This window comes from Aspergillus caelatus (genome assembly GCF_009193585.1).
Source record: "Aspergillus caelatus strain CBS 763.97 unplaced genomic scaffold BDV27scaffold_31, whole genome shotgun sequence".
NCBI lineage: Eukaryota > Fungi > Ascomycota > Eurotiomycetes > Eurotiales > Aspergillaceae > Aspergillus > Aspergillus caelatus.
Window position 1 is genome coordinate 1 of NW_022475294.1, and position 12833 is coordinate 12833.

At 47.6% G+C, this 12833-nt stretch overlaps 3 protein-coding genes across 3 annotated transcripts; all 3 read left to right on the forward strand.

The window, feature by feature from the left end:
* Positions 1 to 2738: 2738 nt before the first annotated feature.
* On the forward strand, positions 2739 to 4145 carry BDV27DRAFT_142506 (uncharacterized protein; the record flags this gene model as incomplete). Its single annotated transcript, XM_032069960.1, has 3 exons — positions 2739 to 3144; positions 3197 to 3379; positions 3433 to 4145. 3 exons carry the CDS (start codon positions 2739 to 2741, stop codon positions 4143 to 4145), a joined length of 1302 nt encoding a protein of 433 aa, XP_031930810.1.
* Positions 4146 to 5478: 1333 nt separating this feature from the next.
* On the forward strand, positions 5479 to 9809 carry BDV27DRAFT_64169 (putative leucine permease transcriptional regulator (SAC3)). The gene is made up of 6 exons (XM_032077171.1): positions 5479 to 6215; positions 6276 to 6455; positions 6510 to 7470; positions 7615 to 8589; positions 8648 to 9004; positions 9074 to 9809. Exons 1-6 carry the CDS (start codon positions 5679 to 5681, stop codon positions 9715 to 9717), a joined length of 3654 nt encoding a protein of 1217 aa, XP_031930811.1. The 5' UTR covers positions 5479 to 5678; the 3' UTR covers positions 9718 to 9809.
* Positions 9810 to 10290: 481 nt separating this feature from the next.
* Positions 10291 to 11838, forward strand: BDV27DRAFT_123307 (putative protein N-terminal asparagine amidohydrolase). The gene is made up of 2 exons (XM_032065844.1): positions 10291 to 10708; positions 10765 to 11838. Exons 1-2 carry the CDS (start codon positions 10543 to 10545, stop codon positions 11721 to 11723), a joined length of 1125 nt encoding a protein of 374 aa, XP_031930812.1. The 5' UTR covers positions 10291 to 10542; the 3' UTR covers positions 11724 to 11838.
* The last annotated feature ends 995 nt before the right edge of the window (positions 11839 to 12833 follow it).

Sequence of the window (12833 nt, forward strand, 5' to 3'; positions counted from 1 at the left end):
AAAAAAAAAAAAAAAAAAACAGACGCAAACTGTTCCCTCCGTCTGGTCCAAGCGCGGGCTGTGTGGGACGGACCTGACGAGATGCGGGCCTGTGCGGGATCTAGACACCCAGGAGGGTGGCTGCTGGTTGTTCGAGTTCCATGAACTTGCGGTACAACATGCCATACTTTATTAAAGGGTCTGTACATGCTCTAGTTTGAAATGAGATGAGGAGTGTCAGGTCCAGTACTAGACGAACTGGGGGGTGAAGAATGTAACTCTATTACTACATCGTGTACTCAAGTATAGAAGGGGGAGTAGATAGGTAGATAGGTAGAGAGATGGTAAGATAGGGCCAAGCTATACTTTTAATTAGGCGGGGTTGAGGGCCAAATGGAAAGACACCCTAACAAGATAGTTAAATTGCTAACTTAGTACCAGATGACGGGTTCCAAGCGCCCACACTGTAGCGCTCGCAGAGAGACCGGATTGATGGAAGATTCTCTTTTTTTCTAGGGACTTATATCAAGATTGTTATTCATTCCTATCATCTCTTTATCTCAAACTCGGCAGCTATACCGGCAAGCATTTATCTACCAACGCTACTAGCGCCTCCCAAGGTATCAAAATCAAAGTCTCAGATGGTCCCCAAGCCGATGGTTATTGGAGCTGTGGCGGTTGCAGTCTTTAGCTAAACTAAAAGACTAGTGAAGTTGACTAAGTGTTACGGAGGTTAGTGTGGTGCTTTTGTCACTTAAAGTATACTTCGTTAATTAAATGAAGAAAAATAATTTAGTGAACATTTTGTAGGGTTTGTCGCCAAAGTGCCTGTGGAGACCAATAATGGATACGCCACTAGGCTCACTGGCCGCTCCGAACAAAGCCTCTGGGGGCGGTTGCACAGCTGCCAGAAGCTAAAGCAGTCGATCTACAAATAGTAAAACCAGGATGTAAGAAATTAAATTTTCCATAATAATAATAAATAATAATAACGTTATTATTTTTTTCCCCCAAAAATTAATTAATTTTTTTTTTAAATTACATTTTTTTTTTATTTTAAAAAATTAATCGAACTAAAATAAATAAAATAATAAAATCATTTTCTATCACCCTACTGCATGTCCACTTTCCAGAGATGCAGCCGCAAGTGGTCTACCGGTGCCTGTTAGTCCCTGTCTTTTTGTGTTTCGGCTTCTGATGGGCTCCAGGATCATGGATGATCCTGGGTTGCCCACTTGACCAAGCCCATCATGCCAATTCCAGATTGGGACAGTTCGATACCACCACCGGGGAGGGGGTGGACGACTAAACGCCCCGGGGGATTGTGTGGGTTCTTCTGTCTAGATGTAATCGATCAATCATTCAAAATCTTGCATACTCATAGTCCAGTCCTTTCCTTTTCCATTCTCCATCTTCTTTTATAAAGTCACCCATTCTTCCTTGTTATTTGTGACTTCTACTTTTCACTCATATCCATCCATCCTTCTCTTAACTTAACAAGGACTTGACTCTCCCCCAGTCAAACAACTCTGTTACACCAACCGTTTACCTTTTCTAGTACATACATTTCAAGGAAGAAGACCTTTCGTTCGCTTCAACCCTGCTGCCCTTCATCTTACTACGTCTTGTGTGCCCAAAATCGGTTACCAGCAGTTTAGTACAGCCTGCCGGTGCTTCTGACATCCTCTCGACTTGCCTGTCAGCACCTTGATTGGCTTTCGACAACTTGCCCTTATCACTGTGTGCTGTGAGTTGCTGGAGCCTATGCATACTTTCCCACTTCTCTCTCTGTTTGACGGACATTGGGGGGATCCAGGATGCTGCCAGCACTGTCGGGGAATTACACCAGATAGCAGCGGGATTGCGGACCCCACGTTGTACCGTTCCATCCGACTCTGATCATATGCCTTGCTATTACAATTCGTTGCTTGATGAACCTTTGCGTCTTACCATGACCAAGTTGGTAGCTAACCAAGGCCCGTTGGCACCATAGTTGCCATTACATCTGTAGTTTTCCAGATCAAACGCGGCCACGTCCCGTTCGACCAAGTCACTTGAGATAGAGGGGTTTGTTATTCCCTCAACGTCGCCTTGAGCCATCCTGTCGCAGTGCATTTGTTTCTGGACCTCGAGCAAATACAAATTGCCGCCCTATTCGCGCTCAGCCGACACTCCATCGCAACCTTGAGGCCTTCTCTATGTTCCATATTGCCTACCAGTGTCACTGTATCTGACCAAGCTTTCTTTTCCTCTTGATAAGAAAGCCCCTCAGACTCTCAGACTACTATCTCTTTTCCTAACTGGCACCCTAACTTTATTTAAACGTTCCTTAAGACATCATGGTTGTCGGTGCATCTGTTTCCGGCACGGGGGCCGTCAAGCGGCCGGCATCCTCTATGCACGATGATTATACTGGATGGGAAACCGCTCCAGTAAGTAGGACAGAGTCAAGTCAGAATGAAGCAATCACTGATCATATAGGCTATGGATGTTACCATGCGTACATCGTTCAACCTCCCTTACACCCATTATGCGATGATTTATCTCGACAACCTCGGAAGACTTAAGGTTCAGGAGTCTTCTTCTATCCGGGAAACCAACGGGACAGTTTTTACCCCTGACGTACAGGATAAGTTCTTGGAAATACTTGGAGCAAAAATTGGATATCGCCGGCCCACCATTCGCAGTACGTACATTAAATACTTCCTGAGCCTCATGGACATTTTGGCTAATCACTTTGAGTATTAGAATTCTCAGGTATGGCAGCATCGCTGTATGGCTACCAGCGTCCTGACGACTATTCCCGCCATGTAAAGCGACGCAAAGCTTCCTTCCAAGAGCATGCTATTGAACCACATTTCCCTGAGCCAGTTGAGGAAGTACCTGCCTCCACAAGCATGGTAGGCATTGAAATCGGGGACACTGAGAAGATCCTTGAGTACTATGAGAATGCCTTGAAGCATTTCCAGCAGCTTAATTGCCGCCAGATTGCCAAAGCTTTCATTAAGTTTATCGAGCCTCGGAAGCAAGTTAAGCACCCTTACAATGGAGGCAAGCCTCGAGCTGGAGCTGCCTCGGGAGAGAAGGGAGACCCTGAGAAAACCAAGCCTGAGTGGTGGCCAGCGGGAGTGGTCCACAAGGAGCCCGACCACCTTAGGAAAGAGCGTGAGTAGATGCGTTCCTCGATAGACAGTCTATCCATACTCACAGTCATTAGAGCGCATTCGACTCCTTATCCACATTGTGCGTAAGCTTGGGAAATTTGGAATCACCCCCGATAAGCTGCAAGAGGTTGCACATGATTCTAAGAGACAACTGAGACCTACCTCAAAGATTGAGGTCTTGGACGAGGTTTTCAAAGTGCGGAGGATGGAAGAGAGATATGAGCTTGGTGAAGTTGGTATGTCTCACTTTATAGGCCTTCGACCGTAGCACATGCTAACGCTTTACTAGATGCGAATTGTCTGGTGTATGTCCAGAACAGGGATGCCAGCGCGAAGGACAAGGACTCCGACACCATCAGCGAGCCAGAACAAAAATTTGAACCCGAAGACTTGGAGGAAGCCGATGACGAGTTCCTGACACCGCCATCGTCGGCTGAACAAGCTTCCTCGTTCACATCCTCCGTTGACATGACTATGAGTGGACATGGGCGTCCCATGCACATGGGAGGGGACAGGGGCCAGTTGTTCCCATTGCCTGAATCATTGAGTTTCGGAGAGCAATCTGCACATGAACGCTCGTATTACGGCAACTCTGAGTACCCCGATGAATACTCCCATCCTATTCTTAAGACGCCCGTAACATCGGGACTTGTTACCCCAACCGAACAGCCCAATGCATTTGATTACTTACAGACTCCATTTTCAGCTTCGACAACAGGGGAGCCGATAATCTCTCACCAGCGCCCGACAGCCTTGCCTATGCAGCAATCCGTTAGTCAGTTTGATTCCTGGACTCCATCATACCGGCAGAGCATGTTCAACCCTATGGAGTATGGCTCTGCCCCCGCTCAGAACATTCCTCAACATATGCCTTACCACATGCCGGTCGCTACCACCTCGCACGCAGCAGAGCTGGCTCATACTCCTCATGGTCTACCAAAAGGAAACCCCTTCCGCACGGGATCCTTGAGTCACCCTCATATGATACCTCACCATGCATAAACACTCTCCCGCCACATCTTCTATTCAGGTATCGAAACTGCGGCCACAGTCTGAGCTTGAATGACCCGCATGATTTGTATGAACTTTCAATAGACTTCTGCTGCTTCGTGATTTCACACAACACTCCTCTTCAGACAAATTGGTCATCACTTGGTGGCTATTCGCTTCTTTGATTTATATTTCAGGCTCTATATATATGTTACGCCTCTTTACACGTTTTTTCCCCTCCTGGTTGGTTTCAATCTTTGCAACTACACGTTTGTATGCATTGGACAGAAATGTTTTCGATGGCGCCTTGGGACGGATGTATGCTGCAAATATTTTTGTTTTTCTTTTCCTTTCTTTGTTTTTTATTTTTGTGTGCGAGATTTTACCTTGCGTGGAATTTTCCTTATGAAGTATTCGGAGCGAAGGCGTCCATATACAGGCTACATCAATGCTTCCTGGCTTCTGAAACCAGAAGCGGCGGCCTGAAATGAGGATTTTATTGGTTATAGATGCGGTGGGCGTAATTGTGGCCACGATGGCTTTTTTGGGTTTGTGGAGCGATTTTGGTTTCAAAAGCGTGTTGCACGTATTTTTGAGTTTTAGTCTGAAATCATATGCTTATTATTATTATTAAAATTTTTTTTTTTTTTTTTTTTGAATATTCGAAATTCTGAACCAGTGCCCAGTACGGAGTAAATACTACTAGTAGTAAGAGAGCGAACCGAGTAAGTACGGATAATCGATAAGCCAACGTCGATTGTGATTGTCAACTGAAGTTAGGCGCGCGTTTAGTAGCGCTTGATAAAATTGGTCCGTGCGTTTACCGGGCATTTGACGCAGGTGCAGCTGACAGGACAGAGCTTCGCTGAAGACTGGATAGAAACCGACCATATCCATCCCCCTTCTACACTCCTCATTCGTGACAATCAAATTGAACGAGCCAAGCCAGCTTAGAACCAACCATCTTAATTTCGCATTCCGGAACTGCGCCTATTTCTACCGAACCTCCGTTACTTTTGGATCACCGCTTTGCCCGCGCGGAGGTTTCTCCCCACGATCTGAAGCCCCATCCGATCTGGCTTGCAACGTCGCAGCTGTTGCATTACTGCAAAGACTTCTGTTTCTGACATTGTTTCTGTCTTGAGGAAGACCTTCCACTATCAATATCCGCATCGAAAGGTACTGCGCCGTGATCGTTTCCTCCTTTAGCTTTAGCCACAGGTCCCGTAGATGATAGTCCCTTCACCATTTCTTTCACCCTTTATTCACCCGCTCTTTCTTCTCGATCGTGCTACCATGAAAACTGTGTTACTTCCGGGGCCATCCTTGGCTAACTCTTTCGTCACGCTCCTGCCAATGGTTTTCGGAGGATAGCACTTTTAGGATATCTCATTCATCGCCTTCCATCTTTACATCCGACGTCCCTCAACTCCTGTCAATGATTGGAATCTAAACGGACAAAACCTGTGATAACCTCGCGCGACGGGAGTTCCTGGTCACCTCAGGTGTATCCTTGTCCACTGTTCCCGCGTTGCTTGCGACAGAATGGCCGGTCCGCCAAACCCATTTGCTGGCCTTAGCCAGAAAGACGGCACAACGGGAACAGTAGGTCGTGGACGTGGTGGGACACTTGGACGTTCGGCGCCTCATCAAGCCAAAAATGGAAATGCGCCTCATAACCCCAGAGCCCGTGGTCGCGGACGCGGAGCAATGTCGGCTCCCAGGGCTACTCGTGGCCACGCCCGGGCGGGTGGTGCAGTGGGAAATACCTGGCGCAAACCCGACTCGAACGGTGGTCCATCCGCAAATTCGGCTTCGCCATTCGCTCAATTGAAACAGAATGGGAATCAACCTTCTCCGTCGCCCTTCGCTGGGAAGACTGCACCGCAAAAACCTTTGTTTCCCGGGTTTGGGAAAGCGCCGTCATTTGGGGCTCCTTCCACTTTTGATGGGACCCAGGTCGATTCAAGCCGTGATCCCCGAAAGCGGCCTTCCTCAATACGACCGAATGGTGCGACGATGTCCAGTGTACCTGTCGAAGATGCGACTGCTTCAAACAACTACAACGATCGCTACGAACAGGTCGGTTTTTATTTGCTATCTGGAGAGAGAGGTAGATTAACATGCTAATCAGATACACAGCTCAAACTCGATAGGGCTAAACAGAGAGAGAAAGCAATCAGGGAAGGACAAATGGCCGATCCAAACCAACCAACTTCTTTGAACCAAGCTATTACACCTGTCGGGACATGTACTAGCATGTGTCCCGAGTTTGAACGCGTTGAGCGCATCGTTCAGAAGATGGTTGATAAGAGCGAAAAGGTATTCATGTAAATCAGTATCATTGCTCGACCTGCGCTTACATTTCGGACCTAGTTGCTTCATCCTTCAACGAATTCGTTGCAGAACCTGGAAACGAAAATGCTCAAACGTTTCCGAAGATCGGCTGCTGGCTATGACGAGCAACTTCCATCCGATATTCGAACACCAAAGACCCTTCTCCAGACCATGAACTACTTAATCCGTCATGTAATCGGCGGACCCGAGCCCCTGGGGCTGATCCACAAGTTCGTTTGGGATCGAACTCGATCTATTCGCAATGATTTCTCAGTCCAACAACTCACTCAGGAAGAGCATGTAAAAATGGCCGTCACCTGTCTCGAAAGGATTGCTCGTTTCCACATTGTATCGCTCCACTTGCTTTCTAGCCCTGCCAACGAAGAACCGTTCGATCATCACCAGGAACGTGAACAGCTTAATAATACGATGTTGTCGCTGATGTACTACTACGACGACAATCGGGGTCGCATCTCGTTTCCAAACGAAGATGAATTCCGCGCGTACTATATTATCTTTTCCATTCTCGATCAGCGGCCCGACTTGGAAGCGCGTGTCCAGAAGTGGCCAGCTGAACTACGCAATTCTCCGCGAGTTCAATTAGCACTGGAACTACTGGCTGCTGCTGGTAATGGGTGGGAGTATCAGGGAACGCTCGACTCTAAAAGGCAAAACGCAATTGCACAGGGCTTTTACGAGCGCTTTTTCAGTCTTGTGGACTCTCCGGCTGTCTCGTATTTGATGGCCTGTGTTGCAGAGATCTACTTCAACAACGTGCGACTGACTGCTATCCGCTCGATTTGGAAGGGGTATTGCCGCTATCCATCTTCTCAGCAACATAAAAACGAAGAATGGACTGTAGATGAGTTAACAAGAGTGCTATACTTTGACGACACTGAACAGACTATCAAGTTTTGCGAAGAACAGGACTTAGAATTTGCTGAGAACGCAAATGGCGACCTATATTTGAATTGGGGAAACCGTAACATTGACTCAGTTGGTATGTGTGACTCTTGACGACGAAACCACTTGATCTCTTTTGTCAGTTGAATAGGCCTTCGCTTTGACCGGATAATGGGAGGACGTTTCGTGATATCCGTTCTTCAATTCACTTCATTTCCTCGACTAACCCATTGAGTAACAGAGTTCCGAAGAACATCAGACCATACATTCTCAGAGACATATGTCGAGTCAAAGCGTGCAGGCCGCACATTAGTCGCAATCATTCTTGGTTTGAATATCACGCAAGCAGCACAACTAGGGATGGTTGACAGCTCAGCTCTACAAGAGCGCCCTCTGGCTTTGCCTGCACCAACACCGGGGGCTTCTGCAGACGACGATGCACTCTTCGTCAGCGATGACGATAACGAGACACCACAGCCAAGCGGGAACTTTGCGCAGGATGGATCAGGACAGGATTTACCGACATCCGCAGATAGTCTTCGCGGGGCTTTTGGGGAATCGTCACAAACATCAACAAGTGCTGAGCCGATACAAACAGCATGCATATTCTCCCAGACGCCTAGTGCATTACAGCCGTCTGAGAGTGCTAATCCACTGTCCACTTTGTTCGCGACTGGTCCCTCGGCTAGTGCTCCCACGGCATCGGCGCCGTCTACCCCATTTGCAGACCTGTCCTCTCTCACATCCTCGAAGACACCTGAGACAAATAACATCAGTTCTCCATTCTCCTTTGGGCCAAATAATTCGCAGTCCACATCCATTTTTACCGCAGCACCAAGTCCGGTCTCGCAGCAAGTACAGAAAGACAAACCCGATGCGCCTAATACTATCTCCACGGCACCCACCTCCAAGGTCCCTAGTCTATTTCAACCCAGTACGACACCGACCAATTCGCCTTTTACTTTTCCGACAACCTTATCAGATGCCAAGCCTCAAACTGCTGGGTTGACTGCTGGCCAGCCTTCCAGTATATTTGATACCACCAATGCACCAATCCCTGCAGGCGCGCCTAGCGCCATGTTCAATACCACTGCTCAGAGCACTATTTCTAGCGATATAGGGGGCCCGCTCCAGAGAAACTCTCCGAAATTCCCGCAGGGACCCTTTGCGCAGCCCCCAGCAGCCTTTCCGTCGCCATTTGCATCGAAAAATAACGGTATGACTTGTGCAAAATGCAATACGTTCATTCATGGCAGGCTCTAATAACTTTCCAGAGATCCCCAAGCCCACGTTACCCGACTCAACCCTTAGGCAGGGAAGTTCTATTCTTGGGAAGCACACAGATAGCAATATAGGGCAAGAACACCCTGCAAAACCTGAAGCACCTACGTTCACAAAAACAACAGCTGAGGAGCCTGCATTGAGGGACAAGCTTCCTTCATTACACAGTAATGACGCTACCCAACAACAGCAGGAGATGAATTCATCATCACTAGCAGAAACTAAACCAGAAGAACTTACGGCCCCTGCAACATCCATCAAACAAGACAATCTAAATGCCATATCTCCTTTACCTACTCCTTTAGCTACAGAGCCTACAGAGCCTACTGTAGATGAGGCGAATTCTGTCGGTGAGTTAATTCGTGGCATTAGAGCAAGGCTACTCTGCTGTGCAGTGTATCGCTAATATGATGTTCCAGATCCCGATGCGAACGATCGACGTTTGGCTTGGATAGAAACCTTAAGAGAAGCAGCTGATAAGCGACGGAGGACCTCTTCGACAAGTCGCAAGCGAGTCCATGAAGACCCAGAAGAAGAATTGCCGATAGAAACTGGCTCTAAGGCTGCGAAAGTACCGAAAGCGGAAACTCCGGCGTTACATAAAAAGTCAATGGCGCTTTCCTCTATCAAACCTCTACCAAAGCTTCCTATCCTAGAGCAAATCGAGTCAATGACGCGGAAGCCGGCAGCCGAACCCAAACCCGAGCCTCCAAAGCCGAATCAAGTTGACGAGGATGAAATCCTCCTCTCTGCTGCCCGTATAGCCGCTGAATCTCTCAGGAGTGGTCCAAGACTTATAGAAAACTGGTCTACTCGGTCATCTGAACCTCGGCGCTCGTCTTTCAGCCCTCGAAGCAGCTTCTCTTCGTCATATTCTTTCTCCCGGAGTCAATCACCCCAATCACTTGTGAACGGGTATGACCTTGCGCTTGCCCCTGATACCGATCTCGGACTGGGCCGCACATTGTCTCGCACCGAACAAAGACTTCGTATGACGGGTGGCAAAGGGCTGGCCTATAAGCCACTGGACTTTACCCCTAAAAAGAAACGAAAATCTAAATAGAGACCGTTGGGTAATCAACAACACGATTGCACATCCATGGGAAACTTTATCCCATACTGTTACATGCGTTCGAGGCTGACATTGGCTCTTTCAATGGAGCCATTGAGGTACATATTGTCTTAGGTGTGTTGGAGTTCATTATCTGCATTGGGTGACGGCGTTAAGCGAATTCTGTGTTTACTTATGGTTTCGAGAGTTGCTGCATACCTGGGTCTCAAGCATGGCGCGGGAAAGATCATATACCTTGATTTGTTCTGGATCTTAGCGAGTGGGACTCAATTTGCGCCCACCTTCAGTTTAGGTAGTTTTGTTGTACTATCATTGAAACTCTATGGTTTTTGTTAGACTACTGTATACAGATTACATAGTCATTGACTTTTAAGAACATAATATACCTACCTACTCTCCATGAAAAGAGATCAGTTATTAGTATGTACAAGCGGTCGTTGAGGGAGTAAATACACCCCTGGCGACCTCAAGCTACGAACAAAAGACCCACCGCCCAACCCCACCGCTGGAGTTTTGTCACTGGCGAAACCAATCAGAACCAACATCAACGCCCTATCGACTTTCATTCCACAGGCGCTACACATCTTCTTGATACTATTTACAACAGACAAAAAAGCACTGCTACTATATTTCGTCATCATTGCTATTCCGAAGCAACTATATTCTCTCCTTACTGGTTTCGGCCAACAGGGTCGACCGTTTGTATCTTCTCCTGCGATTCATTCCGCTGCTTTTAATACCCAAAAGAGATCCCCTTCAACGCATCATTTCACACCATTCCCTGTTCTGCGTATCTACATCCAGCAGCGCAGGGGAATGAGAATTGCCACATTACAGTTCGCCCCAAAATTGGGGGATGTGGAAGGCAACATCAGACGGGCCGATGAATTGCTACAGCATGGCAAAGTGCTCGGAGGTGTTGGGATTGGGGTCGACATCTTGAAGCCGGATATTCTGATATTGCCTGAGTTAGCTTTAACTGGTATGTTTTGTGTTAATCCTTCTTTATGGGCGCCAATACTGATGCTCTATGAACAGGCTATAACTTCCCTTCGCTGGAGGCTATCAAGCCATATCTGGAGTCTGCGGGGAAGGGACCATCAGCTACCTGGGCACGAGAAACTGCTAGACGCTACCGATGCAAAGTGTGCGTTGGGTATCCTGAAGTCGAGGAAGCTGGGGCAAGCCAAATGGATGGTTCGGATAGTCAGCAGGAGATGTACTACAACTCTCTTCTTGTAGTAGACGAGAAAGGGGAAGTTTTACACAACTATCGCAAGACGTTTTTGTACTATACGGATGAGACATGGGCCGCAGAGGGGGATGTGAAGAGGGGCTATCGTGAGCTTACCTTTGGAAATTCGCCAGAACAGAATTCTCCAAGCACCAACGTCGCCACTTCGTTCGGAATATGCATGGATATCAACCCGTATAAGTTTGAGACACCATTCACTGCATGGGAGTTCGCAAACCGAGTGCTGGATTCAAAATCTCAACTAGTCGTCCTTTCTATGGCTTGGCTGACATCGTTGGGCCGGGAAGAACTCGACGCTCTCGCTGGGGAACCGGAAATGGATACCTTTAACTACTGGATCCAGCGGTTTTGGCCCCTCATCAAGAAACGATTGCGTCATGAGGTTAACTTTGATGGGGATGATGCTGAGTCTGGCAAGAAGACGGTTATTGTTTTTGCGAATCGGGCGGGAGAGGAACCAGGTCCTGAGGGAACCAACCCGGCTCTGTACGCTGGCACAAGTGCTATTATTGCTGTCACGCAACGGACGCGCCGCCCCCCGGCTGATGGAGAAACTAGTGCTGCGAACAGAGGTCCTGGGAATGGGTCCGATGAGGATCAGAGTGGGGACAAGGATACATCGCCGTTTGATGTGAAAATACTCTGCTGGGATATGATGGCCGCGACAGCCGAAGGAATCTGCTTTGCGGATACAACGATGGACCCAAAAATGGTTTTCGGCCTAGTTAAAGCTAGTAGATAATGTGATTGGGCTTTGGGGAAGTATCCAAGGCTCAGGAGATAATAGTAGTATCCTTTCAAAAATGTCGGTCGATGGGAAGTATAACATGTTTGAGTCTGTTATCGCGCGATCTAGATGCTCGTACTCGTAATGATCTATAGCCTATCTACTACAGGAGCTGGGTTGCCAGGATCGTGAATATGCTACAATCTGCGAACCATTCTCTTCCATCTGTTCAACTATGCTAAAACGTCTTGTGCTTTTTTGCGACGATAGTCTCACGACTGGTCGGCCAGCATTCCGATGAACGTCTTGCCACACTTACACGTCCAAGAGTCATGTGAGTCACTTGACAGTCATACTGAATGCTTGTCCATGTGATATTTGTTTCTTTCTTTTCTGCAAAGACAGGGGGGATTCTAGACTTAAAAGTCCGGCGATTAACCATTTAATAGGTGCTCAGGCTGTGGCCCCGATAAACTATCGTCTCAGTACCTCCCTTTTCCTTCACGCGCCCATCTTTTTCTTTAACATTCCACTTATCTTATGACCAGATTGATCGACACCTTTCCAGATGGTGTCGAGAATACAATCTTGATGGGTGAGAACAGGTTTTCTTAATACAACCCTAGCAAGCATCCCCACAGACCATAGGCCTTAGATTGGACACTGTCGCTGAGTGAAGAACACAACTGGGGGCGCTGAGCCTCTAATATGCGCGCGGTGAGCACATGTGACACTAGGGTCAGATGAAGTCATTATTTTTTTGGGGGGAGGGGCAGTGAGCTAAATATGGTGGAGGGATAAAGAAAACCACTGAAATCCAATGGGAGAGGATCTCAAGTCAGGAAGGTTCAGCGAAAGACATTTATTGCATCTGTCAACTGAGACAATTATTCATTCTTTGGGAAGGTGTTCTCCGTGCTGGGCTATTGAACTATCGAGATGGTTCTTCTGCCAATGAGGGGGTCAGAAACCCTGGCGGACTTGAAACGTTGAATGATTCCAGAATGATTAGATCGGGGGGGGATGGGGCTGTTAGGTTAGTGATCCTGTTATACCTCGAAGACCAGGCGGACTAGGTGATCGGCATCTAACATGGAAAAATCGAGAGACATGGCATGATCCCCG

What these genes read in the sequence shown, in the direction of transcription:
- BDV27DRAFT_64169 (XM_032077171.1), top strand. Translation starts at nt 5,679, where the DNA reads ATGGCCGGTCCGCCAAACCCATTTGCTGGCCTTAGCCAGAAAGACGGC. An exon ending in CCGTAACATTGACTCAGTTG is followed by an intron (nt 7,471 to 7,614) that starts GTATGTGTGACT and finishes ATTGAGTAACAG; the next exon opens with AGTTCCGAAGAACATCAGAC. An exon ending in ATTTGCATCGAAAAATAACG is followed by an intron (nt 8,590 to 8,647) that starts GTATGACTTGTG and finishes ATAACTTTCCAG; the next exon opens with AGATCCCCAAGCCCACGTTA.
- BDV27DRAFT_123307 (XM_032065844.1), top strand. Translation starts at nt 10,543, where the DNA reads ATGAGAATTGCCACATTACAGTTCGCCCCAAAATTGGGGGATGTGGAA. An exon ending in GCCTGAGTTAGCTTTAACTG is followed by an intron (nt 10,709 to 10,764) that starts GTATGTTTTGTG and finishes CTCTATGAACAG; the next exon opens with GCTATAACTTCCCTTCGCTG.